Source organism: Lissotriton vulgaris, chromosome 6 (genome assembly GCF_964263255.1).
Source record: "Lissotriton vulgaris chromosome 6, aLisVul1.2, whole genome shotgun sequence".
Taxonomy (NCBI): domain Eukaryota; kingdom Metazoa; phylum Chordata; class Amphibia; order Caudata; family Salamandridae; genus Lissotriton; species Lissotriton vulgaris.
Window position 1 is genome coordinate 881,255,562 of NC_141694.1, and position 24,073 is coordinate 881,279,634.

The window sequence follows — 24,073 nt, forward strand, 5'->3', positions numbered from 1 at the left end:
GTGGTCTGGTCAGAAGACTCCAGTGCACTATCAGAGTCATAACCATCAACATTTGGAGCAAAAAGTGTGTGTGTGACCATCCAAAAGGGCACTTTCTTACACCCCTTCTGAAAGGTTAACTGGTTAACAAGTACATCCCTACCATGATTGAGTCTATGGCTATCCAAGCCAATATGTTCAAAAATAAAGCCAAACTCTTGAGTCATGAAAGCAGTATATGAATTACTAGGTTGTTAGTTCACTTGATCAAAACATGATGGCAGACTGCATGCTGATGCCAAAGAAAGATGGTTCCCAAAGAATCTGCACATTTGCTGGACATCATGGTCACAAAATCATTCTTTTGTACCAGAAATCATTTCACTCAGCATATTAGGAAGCCTGATATTAAGGCTCCTCGATAATGTTTACTTCAAAAAATTTACCAAGTCACAATGCATAGACTTTAATTTTACACCTTAATAGAGTCTTGTTGACTGCTTAACAATACATTTTCATTTCTAAAATCAAAAACATGTCCTCAGAAATTGACACAAAATGAACATAAGCAACATAAGCTTCTTTGGGATAGCTACCACTGTCACAAAACTATGAGAAGCCTGTATTCAGTGAACAAGATGTAGTAAAAAAGATCAAACGTCTGACCTGCCTACCACCACAGTTGCCCCCTGTCTGGCAGAGATTGTATTTTTTATTGCTTTTTGTTGCAGTTTCTGCCCCAACTTTAAACACATTGATTAACCCCCTCATTTTGTAAACCAGTCAGAATTCTGATGAAATAGCCATCTACTGCCTGTTTCAGATTGCACATCAGAGTGACAGAGCATTTGTTATGATTATTTGGCTTAGAATGTTTGATTGTATTTATCTTCTTATGCCCTTGAACATGATTGACCGAAGTGTGCTCCGAGCTACGGTCTTTATTGTTGACAGGTCTCCATGGCCTTTATATTATTGCTGATGAACAGTCCCTGAAGGCTGAGGCCCCCTGGGGTTGGATTGCCCTCTGCGAGTTGCACATGGGGATGTTGAGGCCGAGGCCTCCTTTGGAGGGATGGGGAGGAGGATGCTGCTTGTTGGCCTGTTGGATGTGGGCCGGAGTTGTTAGGGTTCACTGCCTGAGGGTGAGGGGTGAATTTTAAGGCGTTCTTTATGATTTTTGTTGTTGACTTTTGGGGTATTGAATTGCTCTACTGTGCTGGGAGTTTTTACTATGTGTTCAGATGTATATGGATTTGGGATGGGTTGAGAGATCGTATGTAGATTGGTTCAAGAGAGGATTTGATACCTAATACTGGATAGATCCTAAATGGAAGTTCCTAGCGTGGAACATTCACAGCATGGTCAGATGAACAAGCGACATATAGCATATTCATATTTGAGATGATATGGGATCTGTCTGGCCTTTCAAAAGGAGACGCGTGCATGGGGCAGTTGTATTAGACATCTGGGGTGGAGGGGACAAATATTTGCAACCTCCTATTCTAACTTTACATGGGGGCCTTGATATGGGTGGCGCTTGGGACTCCTTTCTGTGCTAGAGGGGTATAAGTGGAAAAAGAGGTAAGGTATGTGTTTGTATTTGGGACCTGGATACCAAGAAGATCTGTTTTGTGAATACATATGCAGCCAATGTAGATGATGCTGGTTTTTATGGGAAAGTGATGAGAGCAGCTGCTTGCTTAGGTTCAGAGGTTATGTTGGTTGGGGATCTAGATTGTGTGCTGGACGGCTTCGTAGATTTCCCTTCAACACAAAACAGACACTAACCCTGCCATGACAGGTGCTGTACAGTAGGTCATGGTTAGTACTGGGGTTGTAGAATGTCTGTAGGGCATGTTACCCCCAGAAATGTATCTATGTATCTGAAAAGATTCAGCGATCCATCCATCATCTCCTTGTGTTTGCTTGGTTCGCCCTGAGTTGGCAGGGTATGCCCAGACGTGGGTCCCTTGCTCACTTTGCCACTGGATTCAAGCTAACCTCGCTGATTAAGGGTGTTACCCAGAAACCGGTCCCAGGATGATTGTTTCCGGTTCTGGGAAGACCTGGCTTGGCAGTTTGGGCTGGACTGTTCCCATGGGGCACAGGGTAAAGACTGATTTGCATATAGCTGGGTCTGAACTGAGGTGGCGAAGTGAGCTAAAGAATGATGATGGATTCAATCCAGATCTGTGAGTTGGGGTTAGTGTCTGAAAAGTTTCAGCGCTCCGTCCATCATCTCCTTGTGTTTCCACAGTATTTATCAGACCATTCCCCACTGTTGATCACCTACAGTATGGGAAGGACTCAGGGTCTCACTTTGGAAAATAAGGGCAGAGGCACTGTCAGACCCAGTTTTCAATCACACTGTTACTGAAGTCCTGGACCATTATTTTGAGGAGAATTTGAACAGTAAGGCGTACAGGGTCACAGAATGGGATGCCAGGAAGGTGGTTCTGTGGGCTGGGAGGGAGTATGAAGATGGTGTATGGTGTTAAGCACTGCTCCTGCAGATAATAAATGTTCAGGGGAAATTTTTGGGTATCCTGGAAGGATGCTCGGCTGCGCAACTGAAACAGATGATTAAATGGAAAAAGTGTAAGAGGGAATTATTCAAGACATGGGACCGTCTGGATACATTTGTTCATACCAACTATAAGCAGAGGCTCCATGCGGAGGGAGACTAGCGGTTAGGAGGCTTGCCACCTCCTAAAAAATGAGGTCCAGAGGATTGCCATTCCGATGGTTAAGGATGGTCAGGGGAAGGAGGTTTACACACAGGAGGACATCACACAGGTGTTTCCAACACATTTGTGGAAGGTGTATGCTGTGTGCCCGCGGGGGCCCCCACTGGAGAGGGGAAGCTTACTTGATAGTCTTGGCGATGGCCCATCTCTCCGATGAAGGTTGGCAACAGTGAGGCACTCCCATCACCATGGAAGACATTTTAGTGGCGATCTGAGACTTAAAGGCTGCCAAAGCCCCAGGGGCTGATGACCTTCTAGCTGTGCTGTGTCAAAGAAAGGTAGGGTTACTTGCAGATCGTTTATTAGCAGTTTACAATGAAGCATATGACTGTGGCTTGTTGTCGAAATCAATGAGTAAGCAAAAGAAGGTTCTGTCGGGTAGAAGGTGGCTACTTTCTAGAGCACTGTATGATCTAATTTCAATTTATAGCAACCGTGTCTCAACCACCTGGACAGGGAAACAATTTGTTTATCAATAACTGAAACGTGACTCAAGATACTGTCAACCGTTTTTGTTTATCAGAATTAAATCATTCATAGATATTCACAAATGTAGTAGATGGAGGCTGACAACATATAAGGAAAATTTACATATAGAGGTGATCATGTAACATAAGTGCTCAGTGCTCAAAGAGTGTACAATATATACAAAGTGGTCAAGGTTTTCTATACATGTGAGGGATAGGCCAGGTAATTATGTAACCTTCTTTTGCTTACTTATATATACACACCCAGGTTCTGAGGGACACAGGGTCACCCCATTGTTGTTATACTGTCGAAATCAATGAGGTAGGCACTTATAGTAATGTTGCCATAACCTGTTGAGGATATTAAAAAGGTTTCATCCTATCGCCCAGTCTCAATGCTGAATGTCGATGTAAAGATCCTTAGTAAGATTCAACATTGATTCATGAGGATCAATGCAGCTTCATGTAATGCTGTAATACAATATGTAGCTTGCAACGTCTTTCTCTAGTCTTGCACGCCCCACTTCCATTAGACGATTTCTATGCCTTGGCACTGCTTGATATAGAGCAGACTTTTGACTTCATTGCATGGGACTTTCTCTGGCAGTGCCTAAGGAAAATAGGATTTGAGGAGTCATTTATCTGGTGGGCAAAACTGCTGTATAGTAGCCCAATGCCATGGGTGCACATTGATAGGAGAATGTCACCACTGTTCTCCCTACACAAGGGGACCAGGCAGGCCTGCCCATTGTCGCCACTGCTTTTTGCATTAACAATGGAGCTGGTGGAATGTAAGTTGTGGTCCGTTTTGTGGAAATAGGGGGTTTGATATGTGGACAACCACACATGTGATATCATTATACGAAGACAGCGCTCTGGTATATCTGTGTCAACCTGAATACTCAGTTCCTATCATGTTGACTACCCTATCCGAGTTCAGTGTGGTATTGGGGCTTTGCATGAATTGTTCTAAGACCAAATTATTTCCATTGGGTGTTCTGGGGGAGGTCCTTTCACAGGGACTCCCGAAGGTGGGTCTCCCATGTGAAACATTCAGTGTTAGATACCTTGGAATTAAAATAATTCTGGATGTTGAGTCGTTCACTACCCTAAATATAGGCAGGGTGCTAGAAGGCCTGAAACCTTCTGTAAAATTTTGGAATACTCTCCGGTTGTCCCTAATGGGTAAGATAGCTCTGGCCAAGATGATTATTTTACCTTGATGTTTATATATCTTCTAGGTGATCAAGCGGAAGCGGTGGAAAATTTATAATCACTCACAAATACCACAAACATCAAAAACATTTACTATAACCAAGAGTTTGGTCCCTTAGAAACTCTACAACCACTTACAGATGAGGTCCTCCGATTGATCTTTTAGAAGAGCTAATAGGGACTCAGATAATTATGGACGGAAAGCATTTCCTTCATGAGGACCTATATTAAAGACGTGCCAGTCTAACTAATATATTCAAACATCTCATGTCAAAACTCTTGTCAAATAAGACAAACTCAGCATATTTATCAAGGTACCTTTATCTAAGCACAATACACAAAAACACATTAGCATTGTCAGTACTTTTGATATTTCAAATCTATAAAGGTAAATCCTCAATAGAAAATACAAATTATGGCAGTAATACAAAAATCAATAACTGGTGTGAGAAGAGAGAGAGAGAGAGAGAGAGAGAGAGAGAGAGAGAGAGAGAGAGAGAGGGAGAGAGAGAGAGAGAGAGAAAGATAAATACACATTGCAGATTCAGTATGCAATTTGAGATACATACGAACTTAGGATCAATATGCTAATAGTGTGAAATAGCCAGCCCTTTAGCCAAATAGGTTTAGCTTGCGCAACATCACCAGCCGATGAAGTGCAAGGTAATCAGGATAGTTCAGTTCAAGAAAAAGTCAAAGTTCAGACTGACAGCTTGCCATGCCCATGTTTTGGAAGGATAATAGCCACCAGAGAAGCATGGAGCAGCAACAGCAGCAAACAGCAGCAGTAGTAAAGGCAAGCAGCAATAGTTATTTTTTCTCGGGTAGTTATACCTCAAAATGCTCACAATTCCAGCCCCCAACTGTAGCATTTTTACAGTTTTACATGTTTCCATTGGTTAGAATCCATGGTGTGATCGTTCATCAGCCTGGTTGAATTTTAATAAGATTCCTTTATTAATCCATAAACGTCATATCACCTCGGAAATAGGAAGCACATATCAAAATGTTCATATCCACAAGCTCGCTTATACAGTAGCTTGCAACATAGTCGACACAATTATTTAAAGAGAGAAATACTCTAATCGTAGGAAGGAAACTCTAGTGATAAACAATTCAAAACCGAAGCAAATAAATCAGCATTTTTAGAAATAATGAAGCACAAAATATTTTTTTTTTAGGCCTACATTTACGAAAGAAATAATACACTAACATGTTTGAGGCCTACATAAAAAAACACTAAATCATCTTTAGCTAAAGAATAAATCACACCATTTTAATAATGTATCGGAAAATAGAGTATGCAGAGAAAAAAATATAAGAAAAGCATAATTTAATTAAACCTATAAGCGCAGCCTGAATACAATTCGCTAAAAGTATAAGCAATCGCCCTTTTATTTTTTTATTTTTCTATTATGAATTTAAAGTTCAAAGAAAAACATAAGCAAGAATCGTTTTACTTTAAACACTTTCATTATCATATTTGATATTGCTGCCGTCCCCCAGGGAGTTCCCCAGGGGTCGTCCATCAGCCCCATTCTTTTTAACGTGTATCTCAAACCCCTGATCACGCTAATAAAGTCCCATGGGATAAAAACCATCAATTATGCTGACGACACCCAGCTCATTATCTCTTGGGAGGGAGAAGACTCTATTCCCTTAACATCCTTCCATGAATGCCTAAGAGAGACGGCTGGGTGGTTGCACAAAAACTCCCTACAATTTAACTCCTCTAAAACCGAGGTACTGTTCTGCACTGGAAACAGAATACCTTGTCCGTTCCCGAGCGACTTCTGGCCTCTGGAAATACCGGATAAACCACAGCCAGTAACTTCGGTCCGCAACCTTGGGGCCATGATCAATGACAAGCTGAGCATGGAAACTCATGTGGCAAAACCAGTGGGGACTTGCTCAGCCTTGTTGCGTTCCTTGCGCAAAATTATGCCACTCCTTCCCGCTCATGCCCGGGCAACGATAGTCAGGTGTACTATTCTTAGTCGCCTCGACTATTGCAACGCGCTGCTACTTGAATCTCCAGCCGTGCTGCTGGATCGGCTGCAAAGAATTCAATCGGCGGCCACTAAGCTAGCTCTTGGCTGGTCCAGGAGATCTTCGACCACAGCAGCCCTAGCCGAGCTACACTGGCTTCCAGTGAAGCAGCGTGTGGCATTTAAGGCCCTCTGCCTTGTCTTCAAGGCCTTGCACGGAACCGGACCCAAACCTCTGCAAGCCTTGTTTTCTTGGTACACCCCTAACAGAACCTTGCGCTCTGCATCTGCCTGCCTGGCAATAGTACCCAATTACAGCAAAGTTAGAATTGGGGGCAGATCCTTCAGAGTCGCAGCAGCGAAGTTATGGAACAGTCTGCCCACCGATATCCGCCAAATCTCGCAACTCCTCCCATTTAGGAAGCGTATCAAGACCTGGCTCTTTCCCTAAAATGCTCCCCCTGCTCTCGTCTTTGTTTTTCCTCAGTTAAGAGTATTCTCCAGCGCCAGGAAACCTGCAAGGTGTCAGCAGCGCTCTATAAATTTATTAAATAAATAAATAAATAAATTTCTATATTACTGTTTGCAATTTACTCTTGAACTATATTCTATAGTGCACTTTAGTAAGTTTTCTCTTATAACATAAATGTTTCTTATTACAACAGTCTGTAAGCCTACTACATGCTTTTACAATGCAGTTTTAAAACTCTAAATGTGTTGTCACGTCTGCATGTTTATACGTTGTCGTTTTTTTAAGAAAAACGCTGACGTTTTTTATTTTTTTTTACCCACACTGTTAGTCTTTTTTATTTATAAAAATATGTATGTTAATTTACACTTAATGAGCAGACTGATGAAGCACAATTCTTCTCAAATAATCATGATCCATCAAAGGGTTCTATATATGACATCCCTAGAAGGTTTTTTGTTGAATTTGACAAACTGAGTGTAGAGTTGTTATGGGCCACCTTAAGGAAGTATGGGAGAACGGAGTTTCCTTGCTTCAAGCTCTATTATATGGCTTCCCTGTTGCAACATGGGGTACATTGGCTGGATGAAGGAGACAACTGGGATGAACGGTTGTTTGAGGGCACATGTGGAAATGTATCCTTGCCTGAGCTCATGATGATGGGAGCATGTGACCGTAGCGCAGTGCCGTATGAGGTTGGGCAGGTGTGCTTGATATGGGAACGGGTAGTCAGGCAATTGCTAAGTCACGCACCATATCTGCCGGATATGAGTATCTGGATTTTACGTCCTTTCACGAAGATCGCACAGTTAATGCCCATTGATAAATGGAGAGCCGGGCATTGGGAGACCATACAAGACCTATATCTCAATGATAAATTTGTCACAGGAGCAGTGGCCACATTTAACTTGGGGCTTGTCAGTTCTTGCAGTTGCCAAGATTCAAGCTACTTCCAGGGGAATCTGGCTGACAATCTAAGAGGTACCTCCGGAGTAACAGATGCTAGTTACCCTGCTTACTATGGCTGGTGGAAGGAAGTTGATTTCCAACATTAGCAAGGCCCAGTGGGAGGACTTGACGGTACAAGGTAGATAGCAGGAGGCCCTGGGAGACCCTATAACAGGTAAGGAATGGCGGGGTTGTTCACAAGGGGGTGCAAGGGACCACCACAAACGCTTGGTTCTTGTTAATAAACTACAATGTTGTGCACCAGGTGTATTTATCTCCTAAAACACCTCATGCTGTTTACCCAGCGAGAGCGTCCTTCTGTCCATGTTGTTTAATGGCTGGTGCAGATTTCCTACACATGATCTAGGGTTGCCCCGCAATTGGCGATTACTGGCAGGCAGTGGTTGCTAGGCCGAATGGGGCCATTTGATGGACCATCATCAAAGATAGTAGGCAGTGTTTGCTTGGTCTGGGCGGTACGAAAAAAGAAAAAACATAGGGCCTCATTATGATGTCGAGCTATTGGGGTTGGTGCTAACCAAACGTAGGTTGGCAATCCGGTGGATCTCTCCTAACCTGCCACTGTTGGATGACTGGCTAAGAGATATGGCAGATTGGGTAATGGTGGAAGAAAGTCATATGTGGAGAGTACGCAGAGTTAATAAGTTGGCAGATGATTTGCAGGCCTGGGCGGTGATTCTCTGTGAGTTGATAGATCCGCCGTATTTGAGGCGACTATGAGGGTCACAAAAACTAAGCCAGAATAATAAAGTTAAAACAGTCACAATGCTGGATGTGCTAGGAGTTGGGTGGGAAGGGGAAGGGTTGTTGAAAAGAAGGAGGATGTCTGTAAGAAAGGAGCTTCTGACAGTATTTTGTATACATGTTCACTCTGAATTGGCTTAGATGTCATCAAATGACATAGTGTATCTTGTCGTGTGCTAATATTATTGTGGAGCAATAGGGGTGGGCGTGGGGTTTCCTGTTATGACCATCTGTGTTCAAGATTATACCAAATGCCTACAATAATGTATACAAAAGGAAACTTTTTCATCACAGTGAAAATAAGGCTGGTTAAAATACCTTTGGAACGAGAAAGCTTTGCAAAAGAAATGTGCAAATTCACCAGCAGCACTCTCTTTTGAATGATCAAATATTACATTTCTGACAAAGTCTTTAAGCATTGATTTGAAAAATACTGCTTTAAGTGTTATCCTGCAGAGGTTTACTGGTCATTCTGGCCCTTTAAGTAATAAACAGTGTGAAGTATCATAGTGTCCATAACATTTGTGCAAGTAATTGGATATGTATTTAGAACTAATTTATACTTAAATAATAAATAAAGTAGAATAATGCTAGAAATCCCATTTGCAGTCTTTTGCCCATGTTATTACATGGAAGTCTGAATGAACAAATCGTAATTCTAAAATCTGAAACTTGCTCTTTGTTATAACAGTAAACAAATGCTAGTGTCATCCTATTGTGACTAAAGAGCGCCTTCTCTACCACTGGCCTGTGAAGACATTTGGCTGGCAGACATTTACTTGTGTTTTGGCATCTAAAAAGTGTAGGACACCAGTTTTTATTTTGGCATTGTTGTATAGCATTTTAGGACCCTAGTGTAATTTTCCTGATTCATGCCCTTATATAGGTATAAATCACCATGTCCTTATATAGGCATAGAAATCATAACCATATTTAGACATAGCTCATGCAGTCCAAATACGGCATGGCTACTAGTTCCGAAAATCCACAACGATTTCTTGGAAAACTCGGCTTCAGCAGTTAGGGACTTCCCCTTGCTTGAATATTGGTTTGTCCAAGAACTCATGGAGTTTTCAAAGAACTGAGACTCTTTGATGATGTTATTATGTCCACCTTCACGTCAAACTCGGCACCTTCAAGGTATAAATATGCCCACACTTGCCATAGCAAGCACACAGTGGTTTGGAACAGTTTGACTCTCTACTTGTCCGACTCATCCTGCTGCAGCAAGTGCCGAAGAAAGCCGACCCTCCAGCAGACGCACTGAGAGAGACGCTGTCTTTTTCTCTTGCTGAGAAATCCAGCTCCAGTGTTTCCAAGCTCCCCTTGTGGGATGTTGGGAAATCGAGTCCTGAAACACAGAGATACCAGACCTCCTTCATTCTAAACCAAGGTATGGAGCTGATTCAAAGACGAGCTCCACACCATCAAAGAACTTCTTTTCACACTCCCCAGACAACCCCGACCTACAACGACCACCTCCGTATACAACAAACGCCACTCTCTCCCCACAGGCCATCGCATTCAACTCTCTCCGCGTTGGCCTACTATCCCCGCTCGCAACAACACCCACCGCCCTCGGCGTGCCCTTAACGCCATGTCGGACCACGACATATGCACCCTCCTTCGCTCTTTTGGCCCAGGTCCGGTTAAACACATAACCTCCACACACCTCCCCATACCCACAATTATCACAAATCCTCTTAGGCACCCAACTCTAAGTAACAGAAGCTCCGTCCCCAACAACCTCAGAAAAGTCCCCCTATCTCTAGAACACTCGACCACCCTTCTCACCCCCAGACTCAAATGCATCCTACTCAACTTCAGATCAGCCCAGAGACATTCCTCTGACATTGCAGATCTCGTCACATCAATGGACCTTGACCTAACCATCTTGACGGAAACGTGGCTAACTGAAGCTTCCACGCCGTTTATGGACATACTAGTTCCCCCCAATTACCACATCATTAGACTCGACAGGACCGGAAAGACGGGCGGGGGAATCGCATGCATTTTCAGGAACAACCTCTCCGTTACCAAAGTCACCTCCCCCTCCCTCACTTCCTGTGAACTCTTCAGCCTCGATATCTCCAGCGAGGGCAAACCAGTATGTGCCTTACATCTCATCTATCACCCGCCGGGGGACAACCTCATCTTCACCCAACAACTCATGGACACGATCACATCCAATGCTGGTCGACAGATCACTCAAATCTACCTGGGTGACTTTAATCAACATTGGGACGACCAGAAAGACGCAGTGGTGAATAGTCTCAAAACTTTCCTCAATGCGCTTGACCTCACCCAAATATGCAACAGCCCAACACACGATAAAGGTTCGATACTCGATCTGATCATCGCCAAAGAGGACTCTACCCAACTGGGAGCAATCCAACCTTGTGATTGGTCAGACCACCACATTATCACCTTCTTTATCAATGAAAAAGTCAAACCTACCCCGGCTCAACACACCAAATCCAAGATCTGGAAAAGGGACATGAAGAATCTTAACCCCAACTCCCTACCTCCCCACACCTACAGTCTCCTCCTTCCCCCTGCTGGCGCCTCTGATGCTCAATCACTGACCGACCACTACCTCGACTCTATGAACTCAATTTTCAACGAAGCCGCTCCACTGCAACTAAAGAGAGTCTTCACCAAGAATTCGAACCCTTGGTATGACGGAGGACTCAATGAAGACAGGCGTGTTATGCGAATGGCAGAGCGCACTTGGAGAGCGGACCCCTCATCACTGCATCGCAAAACGGTTAAGAATAAGAGAAAAGCCTACTTTAGAAAAATAAATAGTGCAAAAGCTGACTTTTTTAGCCTCCAGCTTGACCAAGCAAAAAACCGACCAAGAAAACTGTTCGAACTAGTCAAAACTCAAACCAAGTCGCAACCCTTACAATCAAAAGACGCAACAAGCGATATCCCACACAGTGAAGACTTTTCTGCTTTCTTTAAGCTAAAGACCGACAACGTAAGAACTGACCTCCTCAATGATGTAAGCCGATACCCTAGCCACATCAGAATGCCTAACACTCAACCTAAAAATAGCACATCATGGAGGTCCTTCGACACCTACTCTGAAGAAGCAATACACAAACTGCTCGGCACCTTGAAGCCCTCTAATCACCTCATTGACCCCTACCGGCTAATGCGGTAAAAGACTTCACCCCCATGCTCCTCCCACTCTGGACCAAAATCATTAATAGTTCCCTTCAACAAGGTTTCATCCCTGACTCCCTCAAGGTGGGGCAAGTCACGCCCATACTCAAGAAACCTACAGCTGACCCGTCGGACCTAAACAATTACCGCCCTATCGCCAATATCCCCACCTTGGCCAAACTGCTGGAAAAATGTGTACAACTCCAACTAACAAAACACATTGACCAGTTTGACCTCCTCAACCCTCATCAATCAGGCTTCAGAGCGAAACACAGCACGGAAACGGCCATGACACACATAATTGATGACGCCCTCCAAATTCTTGATCCCAATGACTCATGCCTCCTCATCCTTCTTGACCTCTCATCAGCATTTGACATGGTCAAACATGAGAACCTACTGCAGCTGCTAAACACCAGAATGGGTTTATCCGGGACTGTTCTCAAATGGTTCACCTCCTTCCTTCATAACCGGTCTCAGAAGTTCAAGATTACCAATGTGCTATCCTCACCTGTGCCAGTAGACTTAGGCGTTCCACAAGGATCCTCCCTTTCACCCACACTGTTCAACCTCATCATGGAACCACTGGCCACCTTGCTCCAAGCATCCAATGTACACTTCCATATGTATGCCGATGACACTCAACTTTACCTAAAGGTACAATCCCCGGAGGATACCAAACTCCTGAACTACACACTGAGAAACACCCAATCATGGCTGGCCGATAATCACCTTAAACTGAATGCTCTGAAAACTGAGTTCCTCCTGATATCACCCCCTGCGAAATCTACCACCACCCAAATCTGGCTCAATCACCTAACAGCACTCAATGTCCGACCGACCATCGTGGACTCTGCGAAATCCTTAGGCATCACACTCGACGCAAAGCTCAGCATGCAACAGCACATTAGCAAAGCAACGAAAGAAGCTAACTTCCAAATCAATACATTAAGGAAACTTAAACCCTTCCTCCCTGTCAAAGACTTCCAAACTGCTGTCCAAGCCCTAGTCATCCCACGCATTGACTATGGAATTGTGGCCCTCAGCGGACTCCCTCTAGCAACAACTGCACCCCTAAGAGCCTCCTTGAACGCTGCTGCGAGACTCATCACTGGCTCAAGAAAACACTCTCATATAACACCTGATTTGATATCCCTGAACTGGCTGCCCTTTGAAGCCAGAATACAGCTGAAAATTGCTGTTATGACACACTCGGCCGTACACCACAAGGCACCCAACTACCTCACTCAAAAGTTGACTATATCAGGAGGGTCGAGATCCAATAGAAGTACAAAAAAATCTACTCCTGAAACCTCGCAGATTCCGGAAGGAAAAAACTTACAAACGCTCCTTCTCAGGAATGGCACCCAGGATTTGGAAAGCACTCCCTCCTGAAACCAGGCTTATCACCTCCACTGCCTTCTTCAAGAAAGAGGTGAAAGCCTTCCTTATGGCCAAGTTCTCCTGAACTTTATCGTTGTTGGACCAGAGACTTTGCACAGACTTGGTACCACAGGCTACCTCATTGTCTAATGTCTAATGATATCATATCCTTATTGGATTACGAGCCTATTATACTACTCTCTCACTACCTATTACTTTAATGTTCATGTTAGTTTGCTAAACTGGATGTTCCCTACCCGTTCTCTCCCTGTAACTCTTAGAAAGTGGTATATGCCAACCCTATAGCCTAGCTCTCCTGATCTCTATTGTAGCTGGACCAAAGGCTCTGCACCGTTCTTATATTATCGTCTATTTGATTGTTTACTGTTATTCCAACAGCATATGACTACTATCCGATCATGCTATTGAATATTATACTGTACCCAATATTATGTTCTTATATTATCGTCTATTTGATTGTTTACTGTTATTCCAACAGCATATGACTACTATCCGATCATGCTATTGAATAATATACTGTACCCAATATTATGTTTAGTCACCCCCTTGTTGCCCTCACCCCCTGCTTCTGTGAAGCGCTCTGATATCTGCAACGATCTTGTTCGCGCTATATAAAACTGTGAATAAATAAATAAATAAATAGATTAGACCATAAGAGAAATCTTGGATAGATTCTTGGCAAAAAGAATACTAAACTAATGCTACAACACACTTACTTCTTCCTTCGTACTAGACGTAGGTTAGGTATATCGGGGTAGGCATATTTTAGAAGCACCAGTTGAGTACTTTAAGTCTTTATTTATTTATGTATATATTCTGTGGCTTAGAAACCATACCATGCTTTTACAGTATTATTTTATAATACTCTTCTTGCTGTACGCATTATACTTTACAGCCAGCATTACGATTGTAGCAGTTAATTTCTTCTGCATGAGAAAGAAGAGTGTTCAATAAATACTTTTATTTTTAAAACACCCATCTCTCTATTTTCTCTGCACCTCTGGTGAAACGAAGCATGCACGATTGACTGAGTAAAATATCTATCTATTGTTTCCACGACTCTGAAGATATCTTTTATCTTGGGGAAACAAAGTTGTCATGTTTATGCGGTTGTCAGAAACTAATCCCTTCTTGTTTATTCGAGAAAGTTTCTAGTGACCTCTGAGCTAGCTGGCACTCACAATTAACACTTTGGCTGCTGGGGTAATTTTCCAGCTGTGCTGGGGGGCGGGGGCACGCACAGTGCCCCGGTGCTCATGAGGAGCTGAGCTCGTCACGGCCACACCCATTTCTTTAGAACGTTCACACAGCAGGGGAATTATCCCAGCGTGCAAGCGTTCTAATGGCCATGACGAGCTCAGCTCGTCATCAGCACACGAGCACTGTGGCTGATGACAAGCTGGGCTCGTTCACAGCATGGGAGGGGTTAAGGGGCTGATTCTGATGTGGGTTGTAAATGCTTCCCGACCGAATAGGGTTAGAAATGGTTTCCGATCCACTCTGTTTGGTCGCTCCCGATCCTATTTGAAAGGAGCAAATGCCATTAGGAGGTCTTCCTAACCGCATCAGAATCAGGCCCTGGGTGGGAATGCTTCCTGCATCAGAATCGGGCCCGTAGTCTAATATATTCGATAGAGACCTAGTAGACATAAGTCCTACATCAAATCTAAAGGATATATTATTCCAATGCACAGAGCCTATTGAGAATATAGGAACTACACTACAGCATATTAATTGAGAGATGGACTGAGAATGGTGAGAGATGGACTTAGAATTGGGGGAATACTTAACAAGAAACTAGGTATATGTAATTTTAAATGCATAGTACTAGGAAGACAGTCTGAATAAGATAATACTGACATGTTATGCATGCCTCCAGTATAGCTGCTTCATCCATTCACAGCTGAATTGTACATGGGAAAAGGATTTAGGGGCCATATACCACATACAATTTTAGACAAATAGCTGTCAATAACATGGATTTTTTTCCACCACTGGATTTCTAGCGAATTCATGCACAACATGTGCTTTGTTCTTCTCTGCTTGATATCACTTGTAGCCCCTTTTTGATAAACAATCCCATTATTCACCACTACACTTCTGTAATTGTATATTTATAATCATAGAGCAACCTGTAAATGGCATGATAATTATACTATGTAAGCTAGTCTGTTCCAAAACCTAGTGATTTCACTTTGACTGAATACTCACACCTTGTTTCCTTCTGCTGATAGTATTAGACCCGATGCTTTGTCCAAGGAGCTGGGACTTGAAGGGGAAAAACTTTCTCTGGAAGGACAGATGACCCTAAAATGGGAAAGTCTGCATCAGGAGCTTAGCACAAAAGAGAGTCTCCTCCAGAAAGCCTTGGAGCAGGAGCAAGAACAGCCGGTAAATATTCTACTTTATTTTACATGGTGTGATGTACTAAAAGTTAACTTTTTTCTGACAATTGATTGATTATTGTATGTCAGTACATGGATTTCTCATTGAAAACCTCTTATTTCAAGGAAATGTACAATTTTAATATATAACTTGTAACCACCTCCGATTATTCTTTCGTTCTGTGTTCATGTGTAAGACCACGTGTCTAACTCAAAGGGCCGCTGTAACATTGTATCTGTTGTTGAACACTGATTTGAGGATCACACGTGACATTTTTGTAGCAGTGAAAGGTTAAGACGAAAGCAGTATTTATGTTGACGGAATTTATTGGATTTTTGTTTGGATAATAATATAACAGTATTCCCATCAATAGGCCTATCATTATTCTGAAAACATTGCAGCCATAACAGTATCAGTAATGCAAGAGGTGTTTTATACATGAAGTTAATCTCCATTAGAGATTTGTACCTTTATCAGAATCTCCCATCAGTTAATCTACACATTTAGTGTTTTGAAAGCTCTCGTCCGCTTTTGCAAAGTAAACATTTTGCCACCATTTTTCCATTAACATACATTAATATTGTTTTATTTGTGTTAGCACATTTTTTTTTAAACCTGGATTTTTTATTTGATTTAAAAGAAGGTATTTTTTGATTCAACCATTTTATTGATTTACATGGGATTTCCACACTTTCTTATTGTGTTTTGTAATTCATTGTTTGTGATAGTGCATGTTCACTGCATCAGAGAATTAGACATTGTGCACTTATTCTGCTGCTTCTTTCCCAGTATTATTGGTAGTGATTTTGTATCTGGGTCTTGTTTCAGCATAAGGGCCTCCTGGGTGACAGTAAACTTATTTTTCCTTTCTATTTGTAAATGAACTTGAAGAGTCAGTTCTCAAATGTTGCTCTTTTTAACAGATTTACAGCAAAACAAGTAGATTGATGTCTGGAATGCCTACCTACAAAGCAGAGCCACAAGCACAGAACAAATCATGTGCTGTATCTTTGATGGAGAACTTAACTGAGGCTTTAGAAGATGTCTCATCTCAGGTAAATCTGTACTGGCATCTGGAAACAAGCAACTTATATCTTCATGTCAGTGATGTATCACTTTTCTAAATTTCAAACTATCTCTCTAAAAATGTATTCATGTTAATCGTTGAATGAGGAAACAGTCCCCTTTTAAACGCTAAGCAGTGGTCATATGTTAATTTATTTTGATTAATTCATTCAATTACTTTTTCAGTTTGGTCTAAAAGCATATTTTGTATCAGAGAAACTGCCCTTGGAGCACCTTCCATAAGAAAGGCATAGGTGCATCTGTAACTCTGTGAATTATTTAGTTTTAGGAGGGGGGGTTTATATCAGAACACATACAGCAAGGATCTCCTAGTTACATTAGGTGAAATACGTTGTGCAAAGGAAAACATGTTGCATATCATAAGCGTATTACCCATTGTTCAGAGGCATTTTTTGTGAATGAAGAGTTGGGTGACAAAATCATAAATCAGAAATGAGCGAACACAACATTATCCAGTATTAAAGGTGTCTTTCATAGATTCACATGCCTGAATCATTCCCCGTCGTCGAGACGGGGAATGATTCAGGCATGTGAATCTATGAAAGACACCAATACTGGATAACTGTAGTTACAGGTAAGTAACTCATTTCTTTCAAATTCTTAGTTGTTAAAACACGCCCTTGACTCCCCATTACATTTGACATCTGCAAGTTTTTCTCTATCCCTTATCTAAATTGTGCTATTTTTTAAGGGCAGCAACTTTTATTGTGATAACTTTCATTTGTTGAATGTACTGGTATTCCTTTTGTAATAGTAGGAGCTCATATGTATGCTTGCAGAAAGTTCTCTTCCTCTGGACCAGCAGGAACATAGACTTATATAATTATTTGAGAACCATAATAAGCCAATTCTTTTAGTTTTTAATTTGACGGTGACACTAAAGCAAGGCAAGCAGTTATGAGAGACTGCCAAATTAAGAACTAACAAGCCATATTACTGTGGTCCATAAAGACTTATATATTGCTACACACTCTTACTTGTAACTGCTACAAGCGGAACGTCATCAAGTTCAATGAATACAAGCATGACAATATAAACAAGCACTGAGTTATGTGAATTTCTTTACTTCCCAAGTTTTGCGGTAACTACAACAATAGACATTACACATTGAATTAATGTGCTATAACTTTGGGAAAGTCTAGTGCCGGTAACTGTTCTCCTTTTAATTCACTTTGTATATCTGACTGAATAAATCCATCATCTTTTTCACTCTGACCACTATAGATTAGAGCTGTTAGCATGATTAATATTGTCTTGCTACATCTGTCTGCTTTTCTTTATGTTGCTAGCTTACACTCTTTTCATGGTCTATTGATTTATTTTGTACTACCAATGGTGTAATTCAACATTGTGTATGTGGGCCTGAGTCATTATGTGTGGTGGTCCGGAGTTTACTATACTCTGTGCTCTGCTCATTACAAGACTTTAGGATCCTAAAAATCCTTAAGAAATGTGATAAACCTCCTTCTTCCGAGACTTTAGTAAAATGAGTATCCCAAAAATAGAGTACTGATTGTCTACCTTGATGCATCAACGCATGGTTTTGCATACGTCGATTGCAAGTATATATGTAGCATTTGTATAGCACACGTATTGCCGAAAGGCAGGAGAGCCTTATAAAGGTTTGAAGGCAAAGATATAGTTTGAGTGATTCGTAGAGGTGTTTCCTTCCAAGTAAAAGTTATACGCAGCCTGTAAGCCAGCAAACAGTGGACCTGATTCCCATAGGTATACTTAGATGTTTGGTCTAAACTTAAACCAAACGTATAAGTTTATGACTTTGGGAATTCACAGAGGATATTTACGAGAATTATCTTTAAGTCCGCACTCTGGGCAGATATCCGGCCTGAGTGCGGATGTAAATGCCCTTTGTGAATTCCCAAAGTCATAAACTTAGTCGTTTGGTCTAAGTTTGGATCAAAAATCTTAGTTTACCTTTGTGAATCATGCCCAGTATTTCTAAGTTATCAGAGACAATGTTATATTCAAAATTTGAAAGATCACCAAAATTGATAAATAAAAGTTGTAGATGACAGAGATGGACACTAAAAGATAGGTGTAGACGGTAATGTTCTTATGATGTAGCAAGTGTTGGATTCGGTTTTATTCTAAGACTCATAATGTCTTCCTCCCTAAAATAACATACATTGTCATCAAGTGTTCCACAATGAAAAATGATGCTTTATTTTGTTGATTTCCATAGAATCACAATGTAAAAGCAGTTGTAACAAATAGCTGCTCTTCCTTATACATGCTTGTAGAACTTATTTTATACTGTATTGTCCGTGTTACTGCTTTTGTTTGTCTCATTGGTCTCTGACCTGGTGCTGGCAATGGGGCAATCTAAACCTCTTTTCTCTCTTTTTATAGGTTGGGGGTGCAGAGAAGAAGAGTCTTCTCCTGCAACAAAAGTTATATGACACTGTGTCGGCAACTTCCACTTGGGTTGATGGTGTTGAAGAACGCTTGTTTGTTGCCACAGCTCTTCAACCAGAAGAGACAGAAATATGCCTTTATAACCAGGAGGTAGGTATTGCAAATTCATAATTAGATTATGTTCTACTGCTATGCAGTATAAAGCATTGCAAACCAGCAAGCATGGCTGAAGGAGCAAGGAGCTCATAGTGCAGTGTTCCTGTTGGTTTTTGTCCCATCACAAGTTATTGGGTGTCAATTATTTACTGCAATGGAAATCTCAGTCAGGCAGTCACTTTCTTTGTATCCAGTTTCCAATTCCTGCCACCAGAAGTTAGGGCTCGTATGCAAATGTCCCAAATCTTACCTTTTTGTGCACATACAAAGAAGGTGCGGGCACACAAAAAATGCGGCAGTAAAGTCCTATTCCTGAAAGAAGGAACTGATACTGAAAGAGGAATGTTTTCAGATTTTTACAAAACTTGAACCTGATCACCTCAAGTTTCGTAAAAATCTGAAAACATTCCTCTTTCAGTAACTCTCAGTCTGATGGCACTCCCTCCCACCCGTCCTTAGAGCTACGAGGCCTCCGGGTAGAAACGCGCTTTATAAAACCCCATTTCATTTCATTTCATTATTCCGGATTCACAGAATCTTGAATTGTGGACTCACACCTATGCAATGCGATTTATTCATGAGCCAATATAGTGGATTTTCCGCATGCCAATTCTAAGGTTAGAGGCATTTTCAATGTCATTACGGCACAGTTTCCATTTCTGAAAAGTGGTGAAAACCACACACTTGTAGCATAGTTTACTTCAATCAAAACACACAAAAATATGCCAATATTAAAGGCAAGTAGGTATGCACTTCAAGACTAGAACTGGGATCCGAGACAAGGCTCTGGATTGGACCACCTATTTCCTCTCTGGCAGAACCCAGAGCATCCGCCACCCCCCATTCCGTTCCAAAGCCTCCGAGATCATCTGTGGCGTACCCCAGGGATCCTCCCTCAGCCCGACGCTGTTCAACATTCACATGGCCCCGCTCGCACAAGTTGCCCGACAGCACGACCTCAACATAATCTCCTACGCCGACGACACTCAGCTGATCCTCTCCCTCACCAAGGACCCCATCACAGCCAAAGCCAACCTCCACGAAGGAATGAAGGCTGTCGCCGACTGGATGAAGACCAGCTGTCTGAAGCTGAACTCGGACAAGATGGAGGTCCTCATCCTCGGCTCCAACCCCTCAGCCTGGGATGACTCCTGGTGGCCGACGGCACTTGGGGCAGCCCCGACACCCACCGAACATGCACGCAACCTGGGAATCATCCTCGACTCAACGCTCTCAATGACCAAGCAAGTCAACGACCTCTCCTCCTCCTGCTTCAACACCCTCCACATGCGCCACAAGATCTACAGATGGATCCCGACAGATACAAGAAAGACAGTCACCAAGGCCCTCGTCAGCAGCAGACTCGACTACGGAAACACCGTCTACGCAAGAGCCCCGACAAGCTCATCAAACGACTACAACGCATCCAAAACGCCTCCGCACAACTGATCCTCGACGTACCACGCTGCGGCCACATCACCCCCCAGCCCCGACAAGCTCATCAAACGACTACAACGCATCCAAAACGCCTCCGCACAACTGATCCTCGACGTACCACGCTACGGCCACATCACCCCCCACCTGAGAAACCTGCACTGGCTCCCCATTAACAAGAGGATATCCTTCAAGCTCCTCACCCACGCACACAAGGCACTCCACAAGACTGGCCCAGTCTACCTCAACAGACGGCTCTCCTTCTACATCCCCAACCGCCAGCTACACTCCGCCGACCTCTCACTCGCCACCCGCGCATCTGAAGAACAACCACTGGTGGGAGATCCTTCTCCCATCTAGCCGCCAACACATGGAACACCCTCCCACTGAGCCTACGACAGACTCAAGACCTGCTGACCTTCAGGAGGATACTCAAGACCTGGCTGTTCGATCAGTAGCGCCCCCACCACCCCCCAGCACCTTGAGACCCTCACGGGTATATAGTGTGCTTTACAAATGATTGATTGATTGGTTGATTGATTGATTGACCTGGGGAGGAAAGACCGTCATGTATTCTGGGACAGTGTTCCCCATGGAGAATCAATGCATGTCTTAATGCACCTTTGCATTACATTTCTGCATGGATAATTGTAACCCTGTTTATAGATCCACCGTTCTAAATTTGGAAATGCTTCAGTATTTGTAGAAACCTACTGATGGCACTGATTAGTAGTAATACTCCTGGAATACTTTGTGGATGCCTTGAACGTTAGAAATCTGATGCATTCTTAGGGATAAGCCTATGAGAGTCAACTACTGCCTTTCAGGGCAGCTACTTTGTGATTGAATATTGAGAATAAATGGGAGGAGCTGTCTAGATAGTATGTCAGTGGTGGGCTGTAAATGGCAGATGAAGAGCCCCATTCGCCTCAAATTGCAGGAAGGAATCTGAACCTTCCCTAAAGGAAGAAAGTTTGGTGGAGGTTAACCAGAACGCTGGAAATGAACTATTTCCGATCTTCAACCAGGATAAAAAAGAACCTGAAGGAAGTCTCTTTGTAAATGGAAAAGTGAAGGAAAAAAGCAGAAAGAACAAAGGGAAAAATAGGAAACCTGTTCGCAAGTATAAGAAGAAAAGACAGAGGCAAATTATTTCCAAAGGCATATAAATACAGAAGCGCTTGATGTTGTAGAAATTGTAGATAATTCTTTACTGGACACTTCTTCTAATGAGGCTGCTGTTCTTGTAGTCACTGATTGGGTGGAGGCAAATGGAATCTTACCTTTGGAACAAACCGGGTTCCGTAAAGAGCATGGTACGGTATACACCTGTTACAACGCAACTTTTACAACTACCTACCATTACAACGCAACTTTTACAACGCATACCATTACAACGCATTGCGCTGGGGGGCGCAATGCGTTGTGTCTCCTGGTAATGGTATGCGTTGTAATGGTCGCGTTGTAATGGTAGGTAGTTGTAATGGTATGCGTTATAACGTCATACATCCGCATGGTACACTTGACAATTTAACAGCTCTTCAAGTGATTGTGGACAAATATGTACGAGTTCGAGGAGGTGGAATATATGCGGCATTCATAGACTTCTCCACAGCGTTTGACAAGGTGGACCGTCCGACGCTGTGGAGAAAACTAGCTGCATTGGGTATGCCACCACAGCTACTCGAACTTGTAAAATCCCTCCACTCGAACACATGGTGTAAGGTGTTACAAGGCAGAGAAAGGGGCCTTTCACAGTCTATCCCATCTCCGAATGGATTAAAACAAGGGTGTATATTGGCCCCTATATTGTTTTCATTATATACTGTAGACCTACCTGCTTCCATTGCTGCATGTGGTGGGTTAGCCCCGGTAATTGGAGGTACATCCATTTCGGTTTTAATGTATGCGGATGATATTCTCATCTTAGATTTACCTCCGAAGGGCTTGTCTAACCGCCTGCAAGCATTACATTTATTTGCAGAAGCACATTTTATGAAGATCAATGCTTCTAAAAGCAAAATCATGTGCATTTTTAGAAGGAAAAAATGTAGGTCTGAAAACTTTGGATGGGCTATAGGAGGACAGACACTAGAGGTGGTTAAAACTTACACCTTCTTAGGTAAAATAATCTCAGCAAACCTAAGTGAGAAACCCCACATTGAGCATAATTCGCGTAAAGCATTGGCTCATGGTATGGGGTTATGTTCCTTGTATTCTGCAACAGGAAAAAGACACTTTGCACGATTTTTGGAAGTATATAGAGCAAAAATCCCTGCAACTCTACTGTATGGAATAGAATTGGTGGAGTTAAGGCATTGGGGATTCTTGCAGGTAATGGAAGGAAAGGTACTAAGAAGAATTTCTTCCCTTAATACAGCTTGCTCTGTGTCATCATGCAGGCTGGAATTTGGCCTCCGGAGCTGTTGGGTACAGGGGTTGATTGCCCTAGTAAGGTGGGTGGCCTGTTTGGCCAGAGGTAAATCGGGTTCCTTACGGGGATCTATTAAAAATGAACTACTGGGCAATCTAAACGAGTTCTCCCTATTAGTAAAAAACTTTAGAAAAGCGGTAACAATGTTAGAGTTGGATGCAAATACTTTGTTCTTACTTTCTCCTTCTCAACTAAAGTCTCAGCTGAAATATGCATCTTGGGAACTCTGCTTTAAATTGGATATGACTGCCCTACATGGAAAAAAAGGAAGTGATTTACTTTTAAGCACGTACTCACTAAAGCAGGCCCAGCAGTATCTCTCTTGGAATATCCCTCATAGAGTCCGTAGGCTATGGTACCTTTTAAGACATGATTTGCTTCCTCTAAATTCTCTTTTAGCAAAGTGGTACGGATCATCTCCAGTATGTAACCTCTGTAATAATGCAGTGCAGGACCGAAATCATGTTTTGTTTATTTGTCCTGCATTACGTCCACTGAGCTCTAAATGGTTAAAATCTATTTGTCTACAATTAGGAATTCTAAATGTAAAAACTTTTTTCCATGCACTTTATTGTCCACCTAATGAAATGTTCTGTTTCAAAATTTTTAACTTTTTTAAAGGGTTTTTAGATATTTATTAATGATACCTAGAGATGTTGTTGGATAATTGTTCGGCCAGTGCTTATGAAGTGACTTTCTATTTTGTTCTTTGGATTTTGTTTTGTGGTGGGTGCCTAAAATCAAAAGATACCCTGTGCAGTTACACCGAGGAGACCACAATCAAAACAGAGGCTCATTGCCACATTGTTGAAAAACCAGAACTGAAAACTGGGATGAATGTCACAGATTGGGTCAGCTTTGTTTTTTAAGAAAGCATATGCGTTTTTGCCTATCCTTGGGGTATTCGTTACTTTTTATTTGTATAACTCTTAAATGCTCAAGTATCTAAGCAGTCTTTCTACAGTTTATAGTGTAATATCAAGGGCGTGCTGTTTCTATTACACTCAATTGAATTTTAACCCAGTGTAGTAGCACACCTGCTGGCT

At 42.3% G+C, this 24,073-nt stretch overlaps 1 protein-coding gene across 1 annotated transcript in view; it reads left to right on the forward strand.

Moving 5' to 3' along the window:
• The window catches only part of SYNE1 (spectrin repeat containing nuclear envelope protein 1), a 2,319,318-nt gene that overhangs the window by 1,663,393 nt on the left and 631,852 nt on the right, over positions 1 to 24,073 (forward strand). The window contains exons 102-104 of the mRNA XM_086926873.1: positions 15,391 to 15,547; positions 16,465 to 16,596; positions 18,998 to 19,153. Of these exons, the coding sequence (XP_086782999.1) occupies positions 15,391 to 15,547; positions 16,465 to 16,596; positions 18,998 to 19,153 (445 nt within the window). The remainder of the gene's footprint in view (positions 1 to 15,390; positions 15,548 to 16,464; positions 16,597 to 18,997; positions 19,154 to 24,073) is intronic.